Here is a 27174-nt window from a genome sequence, read left to right as displayed (position 1 = left end):
AGCGAGTGTGTTCAGTGTGTTCAATTAGAAAAGAAAGGGGCTGGCAAATTAGATATTTCCTAGCCCCTTCCCCCGTTCTCCATCCTAAAACATCCCCCATATCAGCTGGGGGAGAGGAGCGTAGCTAGCAGCACTGCAGGGCGGGGAGCCAACACAAGGGGAAACCTGGCCAGTAGGGGGAATTGGCAATGCACGTAGTGATTAGGGTCTGTCCAGGCACACCTGGCACACCCTCTGTGCACTCCTATGGTCACTTCTGAAAAGTTTTCCCGACACATGAGATAAATTTGTGTCGGGAGGAGGGGGGTGGGGGGGGAGAGCTCAGAATGGAGCATGTCTATTCACAACACAGTTCTTCTGCTGTGTGGAGGGGGAGGGGGGGTGTCCCTTTCCTCCAATCTGCAATCACACACTAACTGCAGCCTCTCTGCCCTCTCCTCTGTGCTGCTGACAGATGAAGAAGAATTTTTAACTTGATTCTGCCCTTTTGAATGGGTGTAGGGAAAAGAAGACTGCAGATAAACAAGTAAAACCTATGTGCGAGGCTTTGTTTCATCTCTGTCTATCATCTGAGGTTGTTTACTCCACTGGGTATATATGAGCGTTTACAACCACTTCAATTTCATAGAATAATACTGAAAATAATTTTGTCATTTAAAGCATGGAGTGTTAAAAACTATCCGTTGTTGTTGTTAAATATGCTAGGTAAGCCCCATTATCTATTCTTTAAAATGAATAATTATATCTATAACTTACTGATCACTTACTTTTTACCAATGTATTATGAAACCATATCTACACAAGAACTGACATTACAGGGTAAGGAATAAAGTGCATATCTGGTTCTATATCTGAACACAGCGAGCTCTGAAAAAGAAAACGGTCCACAAATTAAAGGTATGATTGACAATCTGTCTGTGGATGTTTAAGCATTTCAAATAACAATAAGTACATAAACCATACTTTATGTATGATTTTTAAAGGTATCACAGGCTCTCACAACAAGTGGTTTAAATAATTGCTTTGATATTGCTGTGTCCTTATAACTTTGCACTTTATATTTTTTTAGATCATTGATGGGAATATTATTTGTACTCCGTGTATGACTTCCTCTGGAGAGCTGATCACTGGTCCGATCTTTAGAAGATGGTATCTGATATTTGGAAGTAACTTTTCTTTCGGTTACATAGGAGTTCCCTTGATAATGCTTGGTAGACTCTTCTCTGCCTTTTATAAATGCCTTTGCAGGAGATTCTGTTCTTTGTTCACAGTTATCTACTTGACTGACAGATTTTAAAATATCGAAACTGGCGTTACTCGCTTTTTGCAGTCCAGATGCCGCTGAACTCTGTTCACTAGGGTTGTCACTGGGTGATGGTGCCTCATATTTTATGGTGTCTTTTCTACTCACTGCATGAAAGTTTTCATTCAAATGGTCAGTTGATGTTCTGTTTGCCATTATGTCTTTGGATCCTTTCTTTTCATAAAATAAGGCTTCTGGTGTTATTGACAGATGATTTTCTTCTCTGTTCTCTAGAGATTTTTTATCAGAATCTACCAATTTATGGTCAAGCCTCTCTCTTGCCTGGTTCTGATTATTTACCTCTACTGAGAAAAGTTTATTTCCCAAAGCTTCTGGTTGCTTATCCAAATCTAAACCATTCCGGCTGCTAACATTTTTAGTCTTTGGTGCACAAGAGAATTGTGGGAATTCCTTAGGTATTTGAAATTTAGAGGTTCCTCTACCAACTAAGTCAGCTGACCCAAGCTGATTCGGAGGTTCTTGTGATTGTAGCATTGCCTGTGGTAATACCTTAGACTTTAATAAATGTGATGTAGTACATTTATTTACCTGCTTCTGTTTTTGCTGGATTGCTAACGACTGCTCTTTTATCAAGTTTTCAGTTTGCTTAGCAAAGTTTGGGAATTCTAAAATGCTTTGATGTACTTTGATATCTTTTTCCAAAGCCATTTCAAATGGAACATGAGGCTCTATGTTAAAAGTAGCTTTATCTGTAAGACTAAGAATGGATGGAATAACTACTGGTAGGTGTTCTTGTTCATAAAATTCACAGCACTTTCCGTATTTGGATTCTAATTTTAAGTTTCTGTTCTTACAAATTTTTTTATCAAATACAGAATGATTTTGGTATGCTATGCTATGAGGAATAGGTTCTGGTATTTGCTTACCGGAATCTGTTAAATTTATAGCATTGCTAGGAATGTCCATATTTATCCCTGTTTCCCTAATTGAAAGTAAACCAATGTTGTTTTTTGAAGCTACTAGCATTACTTTTTTATCAGTGTGGTCAAAGTTATTAGCAGTTCTTGTGCACTCATTGTCATTCTGCATTCCACATGTGGAAACATTAAGTTGCTTAGGACTTTCTGACACCATGCACATGTGCATGTTATCAGTATTGCTATTTTCCTCTTCTTTGTCAGGCTCTTGAAACTTTTTTGAGTCGCAGTTTTCATTCTGCATTTCACAAGTGGACACAGTCATCTGTTTTGCACCTTTTGACTCCAGGCAAAGGGATAGATTATCAATATCACTACTTCCCTCTTCTTTGTCAGTCCATTGAATCCTTTTTGTGGAACTATCGTCATTTTGTGTTCCACAGGTGGACATACTTAGCCGCTTAGGACCTTCAGTCTCCAGACACGCAGACATAATATCAGTATTGCTATTTCCTTCTTTGTCAGAGCATTGAAACATTTTTGTGAAGCTATTATTTTGTTGAACAATAAGTAATTGTTTTGATTCATTATTATCTTGCACAGGACCTGTAACATTATTATCTTCAGATTTAGGTTTACTATTGGTAGTGTCCCAAATCTGTCCATCATCGTCTAGTTCACATGCTTTGGTTTCACTGCCATCTTCCAAGTCTTTGTCAGAAATGCTGTTGCGAATAGAATCTTTGCAGCTGGCATAAACATGTAAACTACTGGTGTTGTTAATGTCTTTAGGTGTTTCTATTTCACCATGACCAACCACAACCTGAATATCTAAAAGCCGTTTGTGTATTGTGTCCGGAGTGTTATTACTGCCTGATTCATATATAGATGTGCTTTTCTGATTTTTACCTTTTAGATTACAAGGTATGTGTTCTGTTAGTTCTTTTTCTTCACTTTTCCCATCTTTACCTCTTTTGCTCTTTATTTCCTCATCGAACTGTTTACAACCAGTAGAAGAGCTATTGACATTTAAGCAAACCACTTGATTGTGTTTATCATTTTGGCACAGTTGTTCTTCTGTATCTATTTCTTTGGCACTAGGCTTTAATACCTCTGAAGTATACACGTTTATTATCTTACTTGTAGGCAGAAAGGTGTGAATATTTTGCTCACTTAACTTTGCATATTTGAGCACTGGAGTTTCAAGACATGTTGCAGTCATTATGGTGGTATGTGCCACATGATCCTCAGCTTGTCTTATGTGTTTAATGCTTGAAGGTATTTCTTTCTTCACAGTTTGCTCTTTTGGAACCAGTGGAGATTTCACAACTTTTACAGAGCAAATCGTAGAGCTTTGTTCAAACTTCTCTTTAAGAGTGTCAATAACCGTTCCTTTGAAATGCAATTTGGGGGTATACTTCTTGGAATTTGTTGGTTTTGTGTTTTTATTTTCTTTTTCTTCTGCGGCTGCAAATTTATTCAGAATAGATTTCACTCTGCCTTTTCCGTTAACTTTATTCCATTGATTCTTATCAGTACGGAAGTGAAGGTCATTTTCTATTTTTTCTTCTTTATTTAGTTTTAATTTTGAGGCATCCAGTTTTTTAACAATACTACCTATTGCGCTTGGGACGGTGTAACTGTTTTCCTTAAAGATTAGCTTTCCTACTTTCTTTGGTTTTTTCATTGGGGGTTCATGATTTGGATTTAAAAACTTAAATTGTAACAGCTGAAATCTGGTTGGTCTTATAGCTTTCTTGCTATTTGGCTGTTCTTGCGCTTTATTGTGTGCTTTATTTTTGAGAACTTTGGTTGGCGGCTCTTCTATGATAGTTTTTCTGGCATCAGAATCATCCAGACTAGTAAGATAGCATAGCAAGCTACTGATAACAGCATATTCCCCTGGGTTTCCAATTTTATTTATCTTCTTCTTTAGGGTAAGTATATCTACTAACCTCAGACTTGCTGGAGTCACTGACTTTATGGTGCTGTATAAAAGAAAACGAAGGCCCCTTGTAGTAATTATAAAAACAACATTTACTTATGCTATTCTCATGCCACTTACTCTGCTTTATTATGATGTGTGGATAGGTGAATAAAAGTGTAGTTGCCATCAATATACAATGGAGTCAGACAGGATGGATCACATGTATGAAAGAGATAGCTTTAGTGACCTCAGATTCACAATAGTAGGCACTTTGCATTAAAAAGAGAGATATCACAAGGCATATGGGTTGTCATAGTCGAGCTCCGCTCTGCTTAGAACATCTTGAATATTGGGCAAGACTTAATAATTTGCAAAACTTTGTCTTACCATATACATTTAAGCCACCTATTTATGCTGTTTGCAAGAAAATCAGTTGTTACACCTGTCCCACTGTACTGAACCAACATTCCAAGTAATGTAATCAAAAAATCATCTAGGAACTAATGCCATTACTGTGGTGTGATGTACAAAGTAAATTATGGCACAGCAATGTAAAACTTCTCAAATTATTGATATACTGAATACTGCATTTGTCTACAACATAGTTATCTCCATTGTATGGGTGATGGATACAACACTCACTGCACAAATGTCATGCTTTATTAGTAGAATTCAGCAATCATATAAAAGAGCTATGGACAAAGATGGAGCAAACAGTGATATGAAGGATAACGTTTTTCAGTTTAGTCATATGGATGATTGATATTTTAGATGAAGGTCTAAAATCAGTATTATCGCTACAAAATATGAGCTTTAAGTAACTGAGTATAGTATGCACCATCAAATAGCATAGCAACTTCTTGGTAATAGTCATTCAAAGCAAGTCCCATGCAACAAATAGCATAGACTAAAGAAAATACTATGTATAGACAATTTGGAAACAGCCCTCAAAATGTGGATTCCAATTTAATTTTTATACGATGGATGCAATATGAGCAATACTATGAAAGAGCCATGCATTTGGATATTTGTTCTTTTAAAAAATGTATTTTCTTGGCAGATGTACTATTTCGAGATTACCATACATATTTTAATTATATCAAAGTAACTTACATAAGTGACACACCTAGGAATATAATCTTGTAAATTTCAAGGTCTTATTTTATAATGTCACTGAACAAATCTGGCCTCATAAATCTAGAGAGCAACAAACTTAATATAACTCAAGACATAACACGTTGAGCATTAAAGCCTTTACGGAATGGGAGACCCAGCAACTGTACCTAGGCACAGCTAACAACATGCACTGGGAGGCTACTATTATGGGAAAATACACTTTCATTCTTAAATGCTAATGTGTCTATTATTTGGGTAGAGTGAAGCAGGATTTGGCACATGACCCAGTGAATAATAATGTCAACTCCTGTAGTCTGTCGCTGAAACCAAGGTGCTTGTATGAACTAAATTTCCTGGTCCCCTTTTCTGGAATGTATTTTAATTGTGCTCTTATGAAGAATCCAGCATAATGCTAGTGTCACAAATGCTTTATGGATTCCTCATAGAAAAAAAAAAAAAAAAATTAAAAGGAAAGAGGAAACGCAGCTTACACCAGAGGCCTGACTGCAATGTAGAGTTATAGAAGAATCCATATCTCAAATTTTAAGATTTCACATTTTGAGTGCTGAGAAAAGTTCTCTATGAGCATTGGTAGAAATGTAAATATTAATGGATTTATTTAAAAAGGTAGTACACAAAGCCAAGTGCAGTGATTTATACAGTGGGTACGGAAAGTATTCAGACCCCCTTCAATTTTTCACTCTTTGTTATATTGCAGCCATTTGCTAAAATCATTTAAGTTAATTTTTCTTCCTCATGAATGTACACATAGCACCCCATACTGACAGAAAAACACAGAATTGTTGACATTGTTGCAGATTTATTAAAAAAGAAAAACTGAAATATCACATGGTCCTAAGTATTCAGACCCTTTGCTCAGTATTTAGTAGAAGCCCCCTTTTGATCTAATACAGCCAGGAGTCTTTTTGGGAAAGATGCAACAAGTCTTTCACACCTGGATTTGGGGATCCTCTGCCATTCCTCCATGCAGATCCTCTCCAGTTCTGTCAGGTTGGATGGTAAACGTTGGTGGACAGCCATTTTTAGGTCTCTCCAGAGATGCTCAATTGGGTTTAAGTCAGGGCTCTGGCTGGGCCATTCAAGAACAGTCACGGAGTTGTTGTGAAGCCACTCCTTCGTTATTTTAGCTGTGTGCTTAGGGTTATTGTCTTGTTGGAAGGTAAACCTTCGGCCCAGTCTGAGGTCCAGAGCACTCTGGAGAAGGTTTTTGTCCAGGATATCCCTGTACTTGGCCGCATTCATCTTTCCCTCGATTGCAACCAGTCGTCCTGTCCCTGCAGCTGAAAAACACCCCCACAGCATGATCCTGCCACCACCATGCTTCACTGTTGGGACTGTATTGGACAGGTGATGAGCAGTGCCTGGTTTTCTCCACACATACCGCTTAGAATTAAGGCCAAAAAGTTCTATTTTGGTCTCATCAGACCAGAGAATCTTATATCTCACCATCTTGGAGTCCTTCAGGTGTTTTTTAGCAAACTCCATGCGGGCTTTCATGTGTCTTACACTGAGGAGAGCCTTCCGTCGGGCCACTCTGCCATAAAGCCCCGACTGGTGGAGGGCTGCAGTGATGGTTGACTTTCTACAACTTTCTCCCATCTCCTGACTGCATCTCTGGAGCTCAGCCACAGTGATCTTTGGGTTCTTCTTTACCTCTCTCACCAAGGCTCTTCTCCCCGATAGCTCAGTTTGGCCGGACGGCCAGCTCTAGAAAGGGTTCTGGTCATCCCAAACGTCTTCCATTTGAGGATTATGGAGACCACTGTGCTCTTAGGAACCTTAAGTGCAGCAGAAATCTTTTTGTAACCTTGGCCAGATCTGTGCCTTGCCACAATTCTGTCTCTGAGCTCTTCAGGCAGTTCCTTTGACCTCATGATTCTCATTTGCTCTGACATGCATTGTGATCTGGAAGGTCTTATATAGACAGGTGTGTGGCTTTCCTAATCAAGTCCAATCAGTATAATCAAACACAGCTGGACTCAAATGAAGGTGCAGAACCATCTCAAGGATGATCAGAAGAAATGGAAAGCACCTGAGTTAAATATATGAGTGTCACAGCAAAGGGTCTGACTACTTAGGACCATGTGATATTTCAGTTTTTCTTTTTTAATAAATCTGCAACAATGTCAACAATTCTGTGTTTTTCTGTCAGTATGGGGTGCTATGTGTACATTCATGAGGAAGAAGAATGAACTTAAATGATTTTAGCAAATGGCTGCAATATAACAAAGAGTGAAAAATTTAAGGGGGTCTGAATACTTTCCGTACCCACTGTAGCAACCAATTAAAATTACATTTATTGAGGTTAGACCATTTTGGGATCGATGCTAGTTGGTTTTTGGGTACATGTATTACTAGGGTTTGCATTTTGTGATTTGTTTCTGTTTTATCGACTAAGCCTGGAAATCTCGTTTTACAAAAGTGATGGGGCCAATTAGGGTGATTGTTCCATGTGTCCGTTATCAACTCAAAGTAGCCCTGCAAGTTACCTCCCAAATGCACTGTAAAATGACTTAGGGCCCTCAGAGCATCCTAAGCATGAGAAAGTTGACTCCAGCTAGCTACAAGCTTGAATAATTGCCCCCTAGTGCACAGGTTCCTTATATTTTTATTAAGCGATGGATTTATTGGCATTACAAGATATTTATAATATCATAACATAGCACCTTACACAGCATCATCTTTGAGGCAGCAAAAGTTTCACTTATGCTAAATTACATTTATTCCTGCACATTGTACAGTGATGTACAATACCTATTAATATGTTTATTATTTTGACACATTGAAGGCTGTTCACAATGAAGAAAGCTATTGAGCACATGCTCAAAATATATCATGCAAAGCTACATATGAAGCATGATGATGTCCCATGATTAATGAAGTCATGAAATATTAAGAGTTTCTACTGTGTACATACGGTATTCATAGGTGTATGGTGAACCTAGAACCTGCAGATTATATAGAATATTGAACCTTTAATGATAAAAGTCTTTATATACAGGATAAAGATTATACTGATGTGTGCTAAATGAAAAAAAAAAGGTTTAGGAGTAATCACATAATGAATTAATGTCCTGGACTGTGTATTTGGCATTTCAATTTGTGACCATATACAGGAAAATATAATATAAGCTAAAAGATCTCAAGGCTGAGGGGGAAAACACCAATGCTAATTGCAAAGTTACTACTTTATCCATTCAAAATAGATAATAAGGAACTCTATTCTCTCAACCTTTCCCCATGGCTTTTATGAATATATCCTAGAGGTTTGGCTCAATCTGCTGCATAAATTATTACTAAAATTACAAATTTGCCACCAAGAGTGTTCCTCCCTGTATAGGCCTTTACGGGTGAGGATAGAAAAGAACAATGGCCCTGAGATCTCCTTGTCCCAATGAATCTCATCGACCCAATGAAAAAAAGAAGCCTGGGGTAAATCAATTTGGGCAACGTTTGTCACAGAGAAGGAAAAGCGGTGGTAAAATGTAGTTGTGCTGTACAAAAGAAGCCTACTGCAAATGTTATCCATAATTTTGTTGACATACTGATGCAGACCATTAAGAGCGAATGAACCGCACAAATCTCTATGGGGCACAAAGGGAATGACTGCTGAGTGATTTCAGGGATTGCTGGAAAATCTATTACCACAGTTATGCATTTCCACCCTGGCAAACACTTGCTTTCAGTAGAGTTAACTTCTAGACAACCTAATTATGTTCCAGCATTTGGCTTTAGCCACCCATTGTCAAGACTTACAGTATATATCTACATTCAGTCTTTAGCATATGCCATTTGGGTCAGAGGCATAGATTATTTTTTTATGTGTGACCCCAAGTGGCTGTATACCATTTTTTGGAGTTTAACAATATTTTCAGAACATTAAAGTGCACTTTGCACAGACCTTGGTCATGAAATAATCTACAAAATAGTCTGAAAACAAGCCATCCTGATGTGTGTAATGTATATAATAATATTTCTATAACAATTTCCTCAAACCCTGCTCTCTAGTTTTATAAGAATGTGACATTTAGATAATTATATCATAGATTGGAATTCCATTTCACTCACTCAGCAAGATTCACAATTAAAAGAAAAGATATAAAAGCACTTTATTAACAGGCATATATGACACACCCAGGATTGTAAACAGTATGTCTACTTAAAAATCATAATATACATGTCCATGCTTCCTAATGCAAACCAGAGTTTAAACTACAGCATAACATGCATCATACCATTCTTAGTAGATTGAACATTTATAACACTACTTTTATACATAATCAAAAACCATTGAGACAAAACATACAACCACATAGTCCTGTTTTATCCATGACATTAGTTATAAGTCTACAGGTCGTAATTGACATTATGTACTAACATGTTCCTCAATAGCAGTTTGTACTTTAATTACAATGGCACAATTATCATCACAGCAGACCATGCAGTGGCAGTGAGGCCCACAGGGCCCAGTACATTTTGGCTGCATAGTGATATATCCATGCAGATATAGCATTAGGCCGATGCATTTAGGATAAAATAAATGTATATATAGTTGAGTCTAATCTGTTAATTTGCTATCAAAATAACGAATGTACTTCAGCGTGGGCTACTGCTTTCGAACGTCAATGACATTAGTACTGAGGTACTTAGAACATTTTTGGAAGATTGGGAAGGAAGGAAATCCTTCCTTCCCAATCTTCCAAAAATTTTCTATGTAGCAAACTCTAGGATTGTCACGTTCAATATTAACTTATATGCTCAGATTGCTGCTATCTGATGGCATTTTCGTTGAATAATACTGAGGTACTTAGATATAGAAGATAGAAACTGGAGACCAAGGGCCTTGCAGAGATTTTACTTTGGGACCATGTAATATATAGTTAATTTTTTATGTATTGTTATATTTCAGTATGCAGAGATGGATTTCAGTGTGTAAGAGTCCTTGTCTTAATGCTTGGGTACATTTGTGTGTGGCCATAAATGATTTTATTAGCTAACATAATTATAATTGGTGCAATACTACTAGTTCCTAGTGTGTGTTATATGACATTTAAAATGCCTTGTCAAAGTCTTAAAATCATCACTTCCTATTTTGAGTTGTTAATTTCCCTTCTGTGGTCACAAAACGTTCCATATAACCACAATGTCCTTTATTACACAAACAAGAAATACTCCTACTACAATCTATTTTCCTGTTTGTGGTATGCTATTGAGGTAGGATTGCTAATACAACAAATTTAGATAGAACTCCAGCCATTTTTTATTTGGAGAGACTGGAAAGGTTTGTTTTTTTAGTTATTTTGTCTCTGTTCCCATATATATATATTTTATCTCTGTTCCCATATATATATATACAGTGCCTTGGGAAAGTATTCGGCTCCCTTGAACTTTGCGACCTTTTGCCACATTTCAGGCTTCAAACATAAAGATATAAAACTGTAATTTGTTTGTGAAGAATCAACAACAAGTGGGACACAATCATGAAGTGGAACGAAATTTATTGGATATTTCAAACTTTTTTAACAAATAAAAAACTGAAAAATTAGGCGTGCAAAATTATTCAGCCCCCTTAAGTTAATACTTTGTAGCGCCACCTTTTGCTGCGATTACAGCAGTAAGTCGCTTGGGGTATGTCTCTATCAGTTTTGCACATCGAGAGACTGAAATTTTTGCCCATTCCTCCTTGCAAAACAGCTCGAGCTCAGTGGGGTTGGATGGAGAGCGTTTGTGAACAGCAGTTTTCAGTTCTTTCCACAGATTCTCGATTGGATTCAGGTCTGGACTTTGACTTGGCCATTCTAACACCTGGATATGTTTATTTGTGCACCGTTCCATTGAAGATTTTGCTTTAGGTTTTGGATCATTGTCTTGTTGGAAGACAAATCTCCATCCCAGTCTCAGGTCTTTTGCAGACTCCATCAGGTTTTCTTCCAGAATGGTCCTGTATTTGGGTCCATCCATCTTCCCATCAATTTTAACCATCTTCCCTGTCCCTGCTGAAGAAAAGCAGGCCCAAACCACCACCGTGTTTGACAGTGGGGATGGTGTGTTCAGGGTGATGAGCTGTGTTGCTTTTACGCCAAACATAACATTTTGCATTGTTGCCAAAAAGTTCGATTTTGGTTTCATCTGACCAGAGCACCTTCTTCCACATGTTTGGTATGTCTCCCAGGTGGCTTGTGGCAAACTTTAAACAACACTGTTTATGGATATCTTTAAGAAATGGCTTTCTTCTTGCCACTCTTCCATAAAGGCCAGATTTGTGCAGTATACGACTGATTGTTGTCCTATGGACAGAGTCTCCCACCTCAGCTGTAGATCTCTGCAGTTCATCCAAAGTGATCATGGGCCTCTTGGCTGCATCTCTGATCAGTCTTCTCCTTGTATGAGCTGAAAGTTTAGAGGGACGGCCAGGTCTTCGTAGATTTGCAGTGGTCTGATACTCCTTCCATTTCAATATGTTCGCTTGCACAGTGCTCCTTGGGATGTTTAAAGCTTGTATCCAAATCCAGCTTTAAACTTCTCCACAACAGTATCTCGGGCCTGCCTGGTGTGTTCCTTGTTCTTCATGATGCTCTCTGCCCTTTAAACGGACCTCTGAGACTATCACAGTGCAGGTGCATTTATACGGAGACTTGATTACACACAGGTGGCCGCTGGTGCCGTTTCTTCAGAGCCCCGTGCCGTGACCGTCGGCTCCTGCGCGCTTGCGCGGGAGTGACGTCACTGCGGCTCCAGCCAATCAGATGGCCGGATGCCGCAATCCCGGAAGACGGGCGACTGGAGGTAAGCGGGCAGCACGGCAGGGGCTCGTTCTAAGGTAAGTATTTCATAATGAGCTAGTATGCGATGCCTACTAGCTCATTATGGGTTTCTCTTTCAGGTTGCAGCAAACAAAAAAAAAAAGTTTCATGGGTTTACAACCTCTTGAAAGTAAAGGGGCTAAATAATTTTGCACGCCCAATTTTTCCGTTTTTTATTTGTTAAAAAAGTTTGAAATATCCAATAAATTTTGTTCCACTTCATGATTGTGTCCCACTTGTTGTTGATTCTTCACAATCAATTACAGTTTTATATCTTTATGTTTGAAGCCTGAAATGTGGCAAAAGGTCGCAAAGTTCAAGGGGGCCGAATACTTTAGGAAGGCACTGTATATATATATATATATATATATATATATATATTTTTTTTTTTAATACTCTCACTTCCAGATCCAGAATCTGTAGTTATCAGGACCAAGAAAAGCTGCCACCAGTTGCTGGAGTAATCCCACCATCTTCTAAATTTATATTGAAATTTATGAAGACCGAATTAACGGGTTTCCCCATAATACTCAAAAGCATTTGTTTATTTATTGAGTTTTTACTAATCAACAGACTTTTTTTTTGCTTAAAGTTTACCATGGGTCTAATGATCTCATTATCCTATACTTTGTAAAGTAATAAAAACGTGACAGAGGTTGTAACTCTTCCCCATTATTTCCAAAAAAAGACGACGGCTGGAGTTCTAAAATAGCGGATCTAACTGTGATGTGACCAGAAGTATAGTCCCTTTTTATAGTAGTATAAGAAATTGAAAATAGCAGAAACTGCTTTACTTCTCTTTTGAAGAAACTTGATGGAGTTTTTCTCCCAAATATTCAAGTCTTTCCTTTAGTTCAATCTCCTGGTAGAGACCTTTTGGCACATTGTTGAAACCGTACAGCAATCCAAAAAGACATCCAGCAATAGATCCAGTTGCACCACTTTCTCCTGAAAGAACACAAAAAATGCAATCTAAGGTTTTCAGTCTTGTGTGCCCACAGAAAAGCCTTGAATCTTGCAGTGACTTTCATGTGTAAGTAGCGCATCAGTAGTAGTTACAGCATCCGCAGGACTGTTATATGGCTCAAATACCACAAGAGAATAGACTTCCTAGAAACTGGTTTCAGGTTCTAAGGACTGTTGATTTGGTGGGGAGGAAAGTGATAGATAGATCATATTTTGTCTCCAAAATCTATGCAGATCCAAATGAATGTGCTTTAACAGGAATGGCTTTTTCCTAACACATACAGTAGATATTGTAAAGAGACTCCTAACATTAGTAGTACTAATTTAGATCTGATGAACTGAAGGTGGAAGCTTCTTTGAGGCTGGGTTCACATATGTTTCTCTGCATCAAATTCGCATGACTTGCGAGTGTGACCGACTCTTAATGGAGCCGGTTCACACAGATCCAGGGCGGCCGCGGTCCGCATTCAGAAAGGGTCCTCTGCGTGTTTGGGTCTGGTTCAGGGAACAGGAACGCACCGGACCCCATGCTGGGAACCGCAGCCGCACATATGTGAACCTTGCCTTAAAGAATATGTTACCCCAACATTTCATATTCCTGATATGTATCTGTTGTACCATGTACTTGAAGGTATCCTGTTCTTTTCCCATTGCTTCCATTGTGTAAAATACCTGGTGTTCCTGCTAGTCCCCCTCGTTTTCTTATTTCAAACTGACCAAGCTAGGCATAGAAACATATCCACCCCAGCATGGTCAGTTTTCTGGCTGTGCTGGGAGAACAGCCTTTTTCTGACCTCCAATAGCTAAGACTTGTGGTAACACACCCCCCCCCCCCGCATAACCATTCACTGGAAAGATCATCATATCATTCATAATACATTATAAAAACAACATTTATAATGTGTGTATATATATATATATATATATATATATATATATATATATATATATATATATATATATACACTATATTATCAAGAGTATTGGGATGCCTGCCTTTACACGCACATGAACTTTAATGGCATCCCAGTCTTAGTTTGTAGGGTTCAATATTGAGTTGGTCAACCCTTTGCAGCTATAACAGCTTCAACTCTTCTGGAAAGGCTGTCCACAAGGTTTAGGAGTGTGTCTATGGGAATGTTTGACCATTCTTCTAGAAGCACATTTGTGAGGTCAGGCACTGATGGAGACGAGAAGGCCTGTCACGCAGTCTCCGTTACACTTATCCCAAAGGTGTTCTATTGGGTTGCAGTCAGAACTCTGTATAGGCCAGTCAAGTTCCCCCACCCCAAACTCGCTCATCCATGTCTTTATGGACCTTGTTTGTGCACTGGTGCACAGGAAGAGGCCATCCCCAAACTGTTTCCACAAAGTTGGGAGCATGAAATTGTCCAAATATCTTCGTATGCTTCGTATGAAGAACAACCCCACACCATAACCCCCCTCTACCAAATGGTTTGGACCAGTGCACAAAGCAAGGTCCATCGAGGACTTCACAAATGCACTTCTGGAAGAATGGTCCAAACATTCCTATAGACACACTCCTAAACCTTTAAGCTGTTATAGCTGCAAAGGGTGGACCACAGACTAAGAACCCTACAGACTAAGGCTGGGATGCCATTAAAGTTCATGTGTATGTAAAGGCTGGTGTCCCAATACACTCTTACACTCACTATTTCTCTTCATCTATACCTAATTACGAGCAATTCTTTTGGGTTGAGCTACTAAATCAAAACAACACAAGCAATTCTTGGGGAACCTGAGTTTTTTAAGCTTTTGAGGAACAAGAGTTCAAAGTTTAACTAGCAACTATTATAACTAAGACCGGGAGTTCTCAAGTTCTGGCTTTGTTGTTCAGATATGCAAAGTATTTTTCCTCACATGAGACACAGGCAACTGCAGCAGCTCTTAGCAGAGACTCTCAGAGATGTTTGCCTGCACAATATAATAAAACATCATAAAAAAAAAACAAGAGAATTAATCATTAATACAGTATATAAGATGGCTGCTGTAAGGGTCAAAGGTCATCACAAATGTTTGTTTTTTTCCAGTTGAGTTCCCGGCAGGTTTTTTTATTATTGTCCATGGCTTCATTGTTAGATTATTCCTCACTTGTTATCTTTGTGACAGCAGTATATAAAATGTGAAGAACAATATGACAAGAAGGCACAGAGAGAAATAAAACATTGTCAAAATGTCTAGCCCTTCCTCAATCTACAATCAGTTTTGGCAATATTACTATCCCCTCTATTGAGAGGAATTCTTTGCAATAAGAAAGTAATACTTTAGCTTCTGACTTCTAAAAATCAGATGCTTGCCAGTGCTTGGAATCCATTATGCTGGATAAAGGAGTCGGCTGTGGCATCCTGAAGAAGCACAGCTGGCTCCCCACTATACATGCCTAAACTCGTGCAGTACTCTGAATAATCCTGCAGACTCTTGGGACATGTGACATGTCCTAGGATGCTTTGGGAGGGGAGGGGGCAGAGCAAGGGGCATCATGCTTGCTTAGAAAGTGGGAATAAGTACTGATAAAAATCAGCACTTGCTCCCCCTCCTCCTAGAAAATAAACCTGTAATTCAGGCTGGGGGAAGGGCGTGATCAAGCGGTATTTCACTTTTTATTTATTTTTTTACTGAAGTTCCGCTTTAAAGTGGATGTTAACCCTCACATATACCCAGTGAAGTGAACAGCCTCAGGTGATACACAGAGATGAAAAAAATCTCCCTATTCTCTTCCAGTTCAGCACTAGGAGTGTTAGGGTGTGAGGACTGATTGGGGAAAAGGCACACCCCCCCTCCCCTCCACTTAGGCAGAGGAAGGAATGAATGTGCTGTGAATAGACCGCCCCTCTGTTAATCTATTTATAGCATCCACCCCAACACAAAATTCAGCCTGGTTTTATCTCAGTTGACAGAGAACTTGTCAGAAGCTATCATGCTGATAACAGAAGAATGGAGTAGGAGAAAGCTACGGGACTTAGTGCTTTGGAGAGAGATAGGAAAACACTACAGATATTTGTGCCCAGGTCAAATTTCATGAATCAGGTTTACATGTACTTTAATAAAAAACCCACATTGGCTATATCCAAAACAAAACAAAACGTTGCCCCTGGAATTAGGCTATTACTGACCAGTGGCATCACTATGGGGGTGCGGTGGGTGCGGTCCACACCGGGTGACACCCGCTAGAGGGGTGACACCCGCTAGAGGTGTGATACCACAGCTGCCGAGCCTGAGCCAATCAAAGCGCTTCTTCCAGGCAAGCTCTGTCTGAACCGTGCCGCTATGGCCACGCCCAGAAATACTGCTCTTCTGCTTCAATGTATGGAGGGAGGAGGAAGGAGAGAGGGAGAGCGGGACAGAGGAACGGTGCTTTGGTTTGAGGCAGAGACACTGACAGACGCTGCTGATACTTGGCGAGTGCAGTCATGAGGTACCGTATCCCTATATAGTCAGTATATGGGGCTGGAAACTTCTACAGGTTACTAATATATTATCTCAGACTCTACAATACAACTGGTAGGATAAGATTCGAAGTCCATTGAGTTTAGTATAGGAGATGCAGGCTAATAACCATTCCACTGCTGGCACATTATCACTGGAAGGGATCTTTCATGTTCTTTTTAACTTCAAGAACATTGAACTTCAACAGTATTTTACGTTTTAGGAGGGTGCTGCTGTAATATGCCATGTACTATGTCTCCAGTCTCTCACAGTCTTGTATACTACAGAAGCATGTCCTCAATCTCCAACACCCCCTGTAATATGTCCGCAATCTCCAACACCCCCTGTAGTATGTCCGCAATCTCCAACACCCCGTGCAATATGTCCGCAATCTCCAACACCCCCTGTAATATGTCCGCAATCTCCAACACCCCCTGTAATATGTCCGCAATCTCCAACACCCCCCTGTAATATGTCCGCAGTCTCCAACACCCCCTGAAATATGTCCGCAATCTCCAACACCCCCTGTAATATGTCCGCAGTCTCCAACACCCCCTGTAATATGTCCGCAGTCTCCAACACCCCCTGTAATATGTCCGCAGTCTCCAACACCCCCTGTAATATGTCCGCAGTCTCCAACACCCCCTGTAATATGTCCGCAGTCTCCAAAAACCCCTGTACTATGTCCGCAGTTTCTGAAAGTCTCTTGTATCATGTCCGCAGTCTCTGACCATCTCCTGTAGCATGTCTGTAGTCTCTGACCATCTCCTGTAGCATGTCTGCAATCTCTGACCATCTTCTGTAGCATGTCTGCAGTCTCTGACCATCTCCTGTATGATGTCTGCTGTCTCTGACCATCACCTGTATGATGTCTGCAGTCTCTGACCATCTCCTGTATGATGTCTGCAGTCTCTGACCATCTCTTGTCCGCAATCTCTGACCATCTCCTGTACCATGTCCGCAGTCTCTGACCATCTCCTGTATCATGTCCTCAGTCTCTAACCATCTCCTGTATCATGTCCTCAGTCTCTAACCATCTCCTGTATCATGTCCGCAGTCTCTGACCATCTCCTGTATGATATCTGCAGTCTCTTGTATCATGTCCTCAGTCTCTGACAGTCTCTTGTATCATGTCCTCAGTCTCTGACAGTCTCTTGTATCATGTCTGCAGTCTCTGACCATCACTTGTATCATGTCTGTAGTCTCTGACCATCTCCTGTATTATTTCCACAGTCTCTGACCATCTCCTTTATCATGTCTGCAGTCTCTGATCATCTCTTGTATGTGGGAGGAATTTTGCCCTTTCCTTACCCCTACACTGTGAGTTACACACCCCTGTCTCTGCTTTTTTTTTGTTTTGTACTCCTGATTTTTTTTTTTCATTACACACTCCTGGGCCCTGCGTTCTGTGCATTATGTACTCCTGGACCATGCTCTCTGTGTGTATCATGTACTCCTAAACCTGGCACTGGCTACAGCTCTCTGTGCGTTACATTCATCTAAATCTTGAACCCATTGAATTACACCCTGGACCCCTGCAGCCTGTGCTATGTATCCTAAACCCGTCACTGGCTGCAGCACTCCCCAACCCCTGTGCTCTGCTCTACACTATATGCACAATACTGTACATTATATACTTCTCAACAAAGTCTTCATTGTCTCAACAGTTGCTGGTTGCTATGCAGTCCCTGACTATTTTATTGAATTTATTCTTTTAGGTAGGCTCAGACAAAGCAATCAAAGCATATTTTAGAGGTACAAGGAAGACTGGGTTTCGTTTAAAAATAACCCTTAAGCCCCTCCCACAATTTACCACGACCTAGCGTGCCACAGGTCTTTTCACTCCTCCAGTGTCCCTCATTCTGAAGTTCAAAAGTTGGGAGGTATGATTAAGCGGTGACAGCAGGCTCTCTTCCTCGCTCAGTCCACCAGAGAACAGGTAGCGAGCTGCGGGCTGTCAGTTTATCTTCCCCACTTTCCCCCCTCTTTTCTCCTATCAGCAGTGCAGGAGAAGAGAAAGCGGCTTTCAACTTATTGCCGCCCAGCTTACTGCCCGGTCTGTTTCCCTTCCCATTGGCCACCACGGAGGGCCAACCAGAAGAGACTAGGGGGGCATCATGGGACATGTAGTCCCGGAAGATTGGCAGCCCCATTTGTTGTCCACAGGGAGAAGACCACAGCCCCCAGCATATGCACTCTGCTAGGGGGAGAGATTGAGGACTGGGAACCTGGGAAAAAGCTGAGGGAGTGAGTGCTACACCATAAAGCGAGGACTGTGCTGGGGGAAGTCAGAGAGAGCCACACTGCCCAGCACCACCAGAGAGAGAAAGACTGCGTCACTGCCAGGGTACAGACGGCCTACACTACTGACCAAAGTCAGCCTGGTCAACCTAGAGGGAGCGAACGTCTAACCGGAGGGATCACTGCTGCATTTTTGCTGGGTGTGGCAGGATGGCCTATAAGTCATTATCTGTTACTACTCCTAGGAACTGAGCCATTAGGAAGTGCCTAACCTGCTATTCTCTAGGCCTTACTGACCGTTGCAACCTGCTACAAAAAACTCCCAATGCTGAGCTGCTGCCCGGCCCGAATATAGGGGGGGGGGGTGACACCAACCCTAGTGACGCCACTGTTACTGACCACTAATGTATATACTGCTATCAAAAGGGCTATTACTAGGAGTGCACCTATTGACCAGCAATGCAAAGTGTAGGGTGCCATAGTGTTAGATTCTTGGAAGCTCCATCAATCTTTTGCAACGGGGTCCTGTGATTTGTAGTACCACCTTTGCCTGCCTACAACTCTTTTTATTATTTATCATCACATCGTACCGCCATGGAACATAGCTCGGCTGCAAAGCTCCGTCCAGTCACCACCAGCTCCCAACAGTGCATCATATGCAATCATAGGCGCATCGTGCCCTCTTCTTCCACCACGGCCCTCTGAGCTCCATTTCTTATATGTCTGTAGAATGAAAACCCTCATTAGAGCTCTTTAGTCATACCAAATGTAAAACAGAATAGTCCCATATCATAATATAAATTTAGATGTGGCAATTGTTACAAACATTACTTTGTTTTTCTCAAAATTAGGCAATATTGGCACAAATTTAACAACTGGATCTAATATCTCCAGACTACATACCTTTCTACCTCAGGAGCCTAAGGTACACATATTATAATAAATGGCCTAAAATAATGCAACACCTTCCGTTCCCATGTTCTTCCAACAAGGCTCTCACTCAACAATCTATTGTGAATGCTGCTGCAATATTTATCCCATCACCCCTCCTTTTCTGTTGCTCTTTTAGTGGCTTTTAGCTCATTTGAGAATAGGATTCAAGATACCATAGTAGTTCACAACAGATATCGCACCTATATTTCAGATCTTATACACAAATCCAATCTAAATGTACCTCCCTCACTACCCAAACTTCCTCCTCACTCATAGGGTTTGATTTACCAAAGGCAAATAGGCTGTTCACTTTACAAGGGAATTTTCCCCAGAACTTAGCGAAGCTGACTTCCAGAACCCAATCATGTGCAAGCAAAAATGTTTTTTTTTTCTTTGCTTTACTTGCCATAAATCAACCCCATAGTCTCATGCACAATATCAAGATTACTACAAAGCAGTTGTCTGCCTCTGCAGTTCTCTTCCTTGTGCCCACCTCTAAAGCGTGTATAATTCCCCAAATTACATATTTGTCTACATATCTTCAGCTCTACCCTAATCATGGGAAAGGGGAGTATGACTAAAACGTAATGAGGCTATCAGCAGGGTAAGTAGCGTAATATAAAGTAATGTGTGAACACTTCCACAACATAGTAGTAATATAGTACACAGAGCCGATGCCCAGTTTCCCTAAATATAGGGGCAGAATTAAAAAGGGGGGGACAGTTGGGACTTTAAATGAAGTGCATACGAATGGTTGGGATATGTAACATGGCTAAAATGATTGTAAAAGTGGGTCCACAACATAGTAACAAAAAAACTCAATTTAATGATGCAGGTCATCAGCAATACAAATATCCACATGGAGCATAGATACATACAAATGGAAATGGATAAACATTGCAGTAAAAACAGCATGAAATAAATACATATTGCACAGATATTGACAAGCTGGTATAGCAACTCCAAATTCATAATACAGACAGTCAGCAAAGCGGATTCCAAAAAGTAGTATATTATTAGATATGTTCACATACAGAATATTATAATTCCAGGTGATTAGGTAGTTGGATGTATGGTAAACATCATAAACTCAACACGCTTCGTGGACGCACATTGCCACTTCATCAGGAGTAGATGTTTTTGTAAAAATTCTAAAAAATATATAATATATATGTAAGCAAAAAAGGATCATGTTGATGAATGCCAATTGGAATGAGGAGGAGAAGGAGGAGGAGGAAACGGGGTGGAACAATAAAAAAAAAAAATTCCCACCTGCCCTGCACTGGTTTGGAATACCACCATCAGCTTGGTTTTTTTTTTTATTGTTATGCTCAAGGTTTTTTATTTTTAATTTCACACTTGGCTTGGGGCAGTGCTATTATCTATTCCCCTTTCACCCATTACCTATCTATGGCATACCTGTGTGGTGTTTCCACAGTCTATTCTTTTACACCCTTGTCACATTCACTTATAGTCTTTTCCTCCTTTTATCACACTTTGTTTATGAGTAATATGACGCCCCTAACTATATACAATTATCTTTTATGTTTACAATGATACCTATATGTATAGACAATTTATTTTTTTCCTTTACAGATAGTGTGCATGTTCACACATTGTGGGCTAGTCATATCTTATATCCTGACACGGTTTCACCATGTTCTACATATGTCCTTTCTGCCCGCCTGCTGGTGCGCCCTCAGCTCCCTTGGGGGACACACTAAGTCTACACAGTCTCAGTATCAATTCAGTATCATCACGTAAGTGTTGGGGTAAAATGGGGGTTAATTTCCTCCTCCTCCTTCTCCTCCTCATTCCAATTGGCATTCATCAACATGATCCTTTTTTGCTTACATATATATTATATATTTTTTAGAATTTTTACAAAAACATCTACTCCTGATGAAGTGGCAATGTGCGTCCACGAAACGCGTTGAGTTTATGATGTTTACCATACATCCAACTACCTAATCACCTGGAATTATAATATTCTGTATGTGAACATATCTAATAATATACTACTTTTTGGAATCCGCTTTGCTGACTGTCTGTATTATGAATTTGGAGTTGCTATACCAGCTTGTCAATATCTGTGCAATATGTATTTATTTCATGTTGTTTTTACTGCAATGTTTATCCATTTCCATTTGTATGTATCTATGCTCCATGTGGATATTTGTATTGCTGATGACCTGCATCACTAAATTGAGTTTTTTTGTTACTATGTTGTGGACCCACTTTTACAATCATTTTAGCCATGTTACATATCCCAACCATTCGTATGCACTTCATTTAACCACTTGCCGACCGCCGCACGACTATCTACGGCGGCGGTCAGCCCCTCACAGGCAAAGTGACGTAGGTCTACGTCGCTCGCCTGTGAGGGTTTAGGGAGCGAGCGCGCGCCACCGGAGGCGCGCTCCCGCTCCCGCGTGGTCACGGACCCCCCCGCGCGTGTGACCGGCGGACCCGATCGCCGCCGGCCACTCTGCGATCGGCGGGGGAGAGGGAGAAAGTCAGGCAGCTTGTGTAAACAAGCTGCCTGTCATTCTCCTCTCTGTATGAGAGATGATCACATGGATCTACTATGTAGATCCATTGATCACTCTGCATACAGTTGAAGCCACAGCCAATCACAGTTAGAATCACGCCCCTAGGGACACACACAGCCCCTCCCTCTCAAATAAAGTTAACCCCTTCACTACCAGTGTATTTTTACAGTAACAGTGCATATATATAGCACTGATTACTGTAGAAATGTCACTGGTAACCCCAAAAGTGTCAAAAATGTCAGTCAAGGGTCCGATCTGTCCGCCGCAATGTCGCAGTACCGCAAAAAAAATCGCAGATCGCCGCCATTACGCGTTAAAAAAAAAAACAACAAAAATGACAAAAATCTTTCCCTTTGTTAGTAAACGCAATAACTTTTGCGCAAACCAATCAAAATACGCTTTTTGCGATTTTTTTTACCAAACATAGGTAGCATAAAACAAATTGGCCGAAAATATTAAAAAATTTTGATTTTTACATTTTTTTTGGGGGGAATTTCATATAAAAAAAAGGGAAAAATATTGCTATTTTTGCAAAATTTACGCTCTTTTTTTGTTTATAGCGCGTGATCAAAAAATCGCACAGGTGATCAAATACCGCCAAAAGAAAGCTCTGTTTGTGGGAAAAAAAGGACGCCAAATTCGTTTAGGTACAGCGTCGCACGACCGCGCAATTGTCCGTTAAAGTCACGCAGTGCCGAATCGCAAAATACCCTCTGGTCGTTTAGCAGCCAAATCCTCCGGGGCTTAAGTGGTTAAAGTCCCAACTGTCCCCCCCCTTTTTACCTCTGCCCCTATATTTAGGGAAACTGGGCATCGGCTCTGTGTACTATATTACTACTATGTTGTGGAAGTGTTCACACATTACTTTATATTACGCTACTTACCCTGCCGATAGCCTCATTATGTTTTAGTCATACTCCCCTTTCCCCCAATTCCCTCATGAATAGGGATGGAGGTATACAGCCCTAGTTAGGCGAAGCCTCATTTAAAGTCCCAACTTTTTTCGTTTTCTGTGTCTACCCTAATCATGTTTTACAGGTTAACCACTTGACCTTGGCCTTCATGACTAGGCCATTTTTTGCGATACGGCACTGCATTTTTTTAACTAACAATTGTGCAGTCATGCAACACTGTTCCCAAATAAAATGTATGTAACTTTTTTTCCACAAATAAAGCTTTCTTTAGGCAGTGTTTTATCACCCTTGCGGTTTTTATTTTTTGCACTATAAATAAAAAAAGACCGGCAATTTCGAGAAAAAAAAAAAAACAACAACATGTTTTACTTTCTGCTATAAAACATATCCACATCAATTTAGGCCAATATGTATTCTGCTACATATTTTTGATAAAAAAATCCCAATAAGGGTATACACATCTACAAACTTTGGGATATTTATGAAATTATTATTTAATTCTTGATTTTTTATACTAGTCCTCAGCAACTTATAGCGGGACTGCGATTATGCGGCGGACAATCGGACACTAACTGACACTTTTGACACTTTTTGGGAATCAGTGACACTAATACTAAAAATATGCGCTGTCACTGTACTAATGACACTGGCAGGGAAGAGGTCAAACATCTATAGCAATCAAGGGGTTAACTGTGTGCGTGGCCAGTGTTTGTGTTTACTATGTGTGGTGCTTTTACTAGGGAAAGATATTGGTTCTTGTCCCTGCTTTGCAGGTACATAGGATCAATCCCTTCCCCAGAATTGAGATCTGCCTTGTTTACATAGGCAGATCCCCGTTCTGTGAAGTTTACCAAAAATCAGCGGGTGTCGGAGGACATAGAGTACCAAGCACCCGCAGATTGGCTTCTGCTGTTAATTATTATAGCAGAAGTGGTCCGCTGGCGGCGTGCATGCACCCCCTGCAGGCTGTAGTGCAGGATCACATATATACAGTATATATACTGTAGGTGACCTTGTGCAGAGCTGCTGCTTTGTAGCAGTAAAACTGCTATAGGGTGGTCAGCAAGTGGTTAAACAGCTTCCATAACCCTCAGCCACTGCCATTTCCCTTTTATCTTCATTTTATCACTATCGTATTTGGTGCTCTCTCTCTGTTAGATTGGAAGATTGTTTGGGAAGGTTCCTTTTCTCCCCTGTGTCTTGTTTTCTGATTGTTTTACATTAAAATAGCTAGTAGTAGTAGACCTGCTCAAGTAAATGTGGCTGTAAACGCTTTCTGTATGTTCCCAACACTCATTTGTACTGAAGAATGCAAGGTTTTCCTAGACCAGTGATGGCAAGCCTTGGCACCCCAGATGTTTTGGAACTACATTTCCCATGATGCTCAACTACACTGCAGAGTGCATGAGCATCATGGGAAACCTAGTTCCAAAACATCTGGGGTGGCAAGGTTTGCCATCACTGTTCTAGACCCACCCCCTAGTCTGTAACTGGACAGTGAAAGGAGAAGCAGCACAGTGATGAGATTATCTCTATTCTTCACTGCTTTCTCTTTTTATCACCTTCCTTCTTGTCAGCACATCAACTGATTGGCTCCTTGTACTACTTCTTCCTGGCACACTCCAGCTTTGCTATACAGGTACTGAAAGAGGTTGATGCCAGGTGAAATTCAGATAGTTGTATTTAAAAATACCTTTAAGGATGTAATAATAATGGCAGAACTACATCAATCTGTATCTGCCTAGAGTTTAGTTTTAAATGTGAATAACTACTGCTAGCTATACCAGTGGCGGCTGGTGCTCCATCAGTCGGGTGGAGGGGGGGATGGCAGACGGACCTGACCCCCCATATCATTCCAGCCTGCACCACCACATCTCTCCCCCCGCCCGCCAGCCAGTCAGTTTACTTACCTTGTTCCTCCGGAATGACAGGCGGCGGCTTCCCCCTCAGGCTCCTTCTTGTCCCTTCTCGGCGGCCGTCTCCTCCCCCCTTCTTGGCCAATAGCATGTCTTCTCCTTTCGGCCAATCGGGAAACAGGTCTCAGGACCCGCTTCCTGATTGGCCAGGAGGAGAAAAGGTGTGGCAATAGCGAACATTCATTCGCTATTGCCACACAACTGCACTGCACCCTGAGCCCACCCTTTTTTGAAGCCTATTAGAGCCTCTGGCTCTAATCAGGTACTTAAAAAAAAAAACCCCATTGGAATCCATGTGTCCGGCGCCCTGCATGTAGATTAGGGGGCAAGACGCATGGATAGGGGCCGCCACTGAGCTATACCACGACCAAAAATAATGAAACCTTTCAGACAATTTTGTACAAATGAAGGATCATAACAATAATTAGCATACTTAATTGTGCCCAAAGATGTTTCAATGCAGCAAATCAATACAGAATCAAGAACAAAATAAATAATTAAATGAGCAGTGTGCTTCAGATTAAGCTTACTTTATCTCTCTCATCAGCATCATACTTATCAGGGAAATTGGGCTTGGTCGTGTTGTCTTCTTCTATTTCTCTCTCTTCCAGATAAAACTGCCATTTGGCTTCAAAATAAAACCAGTGCTCTTGGTACTCTAAATAGATATGGGTTAGAGAAAATGTTTCTTTCTTAGGAATGTTAGACACGATAAAATAGAAAATATTATTGGTCTTGCTTATAAAACTAATAAAACTACCATTAGTGAAAAAATTAATGGGCACAATTCACTAAAGAAAGGTTATCGCATAACAGTCACGTGACCACTTAACGCATGCAATAATGAAAATGTCAATTCACTATTGCTCGTATGTGATATTTAGCGTAAACTCCAAAAACGCTTGTTAAATACCACATATAAAGACAATAAAGTAAATTTATAAAAGGAAATAAATAAATAAATGCATGCAGTAATTAAGTACTGGTCCAAACTTGCGATACCTATGTGATAACTATGGCAATGATCAGATTCCCCCAGTGATTGGTTTAAAAAAAAGATGGGAAAGTGCAAGCTGGTGTCAGATAGATTTTAAACAGGAGTTGTTTCTGGAGGCTGGCAGATGGAATAGAAAAGATGATAAAGCCCTTTCAATCCAGTCGTCTGGAATTTAAAGCAATGCAGAAGAGGAGGCAATCTCAAGTGGTCCTTTAAAACTGCTGGATCAATTCACTAATGATGATACCCTGCAAAAATGCAGGTTATCTAAGTAGTTCAGGTTATTCATGCCACTTATCATGGAGCTTTATACACAACTCATAGGGTGCCCTAAGCCCTCAACAAAGATGCCATGCCATACCAGCAATGACTAAATGGCTGGCTGCCATTCACTTTTTGGAAAAGCGTCATATGAAATGCTTGCAATAACTTACTGCATGGTTTTATGCTGTATTTAAGGCATACATCGGAAAGATAACACATTGGAGATTTTAGGGAGAGTTTCTTGAATTGCACAGTTTTTTCTGAAACGTTGTGTGTTACTTTATTGCATACTCGGATGGAATAAAATATCGCTTAGTGAATTGTGCCCAATATGTGACTGTATATGTGACTGTAATTTCGTAAAAAAACTTCTATTAAAAACTATTAAAAGTACCATTGTTGCTTCGGTATAGCACAGCCATGAAATATTTGGCAGACCAGAAAATATTTATGTGTTTGGTTAAGCTTTAGGAAATGTGGGGACACCATTCTAACACTATTGCCACATCTGCAGAGAACCGTGATTAACCACTTGCCGGCCGCCGTAGTATTACTGCGGCAGGGTGGCTCGGCTGCGTCCAGTCACATAGTACTAGTAGTAGTCTAGTAAGACTGGAGTGCACATGGTGTTTAGACACAGCGGGAGGCAGGCCGCGGGAGGGCAGCTGCAATCGTCATCAGAGAAACCGAGAGAATACCCGCCTGCTTATATAAACAAAGCAGGCGGATCTTCTGTCAGACAGGCAGGGAGAGATCAGCAGTTTCAGCTAAGCTGAAACTGCGATCTCTCTGTGCCTGTCACAGAACCATCCCCCCCCCCCCCAGTGTGTAAGCACTTTAGGCATACATTTAACCCCTTTGATCACCCCCAGTATTAACCCCTTCCCTGCCAGTGT

The 27174-nt window shown here is 40.5% G+C and overlaps 1 protein-coding gene across 2 annotated transcripts in view; it reads right to left on the bottom strand.

Annotated features, from left to right (window-relative positions):
• Positions 1–412: 412 nt before the first annotated feature.
• The window catches only part of ADPRHL1 (ADP-ribosylhydrolase like 1), a 60762-nt gene continuing 34000 nt past the window's right edge, over positions 413–27174 (bottom strand). Inside the window, exons 5-9 of one of the 2 annotated variants that reach the window (XM_082245281.1) lie at positions 25548–25675; positions 19293–19425; positions 12843–12996; positions 8163–8193; positions 4084–4169 (exon numbers count right to left, since the gene is read on the bottom strand). In XM_082245281.1, the coding sequence (XP_082101407.1) occupies positions 8187–8193; positions 12843–12996; positions 19293–19425; positions 25548–25675 (422 nt within the window). In that variant the 3' untranslated portion in view covers positions 4084–4169; positions 8163–8186. Of the gene's footprint in view, positions 4170–8162; positions 8194–12842; positions 12997–19292; positions 19426–25547; positions 25676–27174 lie in introns of both variants that reach the window. The other variant, XM_082245280.1, reaches the window with a different exon arrangement.

This window comes from Pelophylax lessonae, assembly GCF_965119305.1.
Source record: "Pelophylax lessonae genome assembly, chromosome: 2".
NCBI lineage: Eukaryota > Metazoa > Chordata > Amphibia > Anura > Ranidae > Pelophylax > Pelophylax lessonae.
Note: the sequence above shows the minus strand (reverse complement) of the source record. Positions and strands in the feature narration are given on the sequence as shown.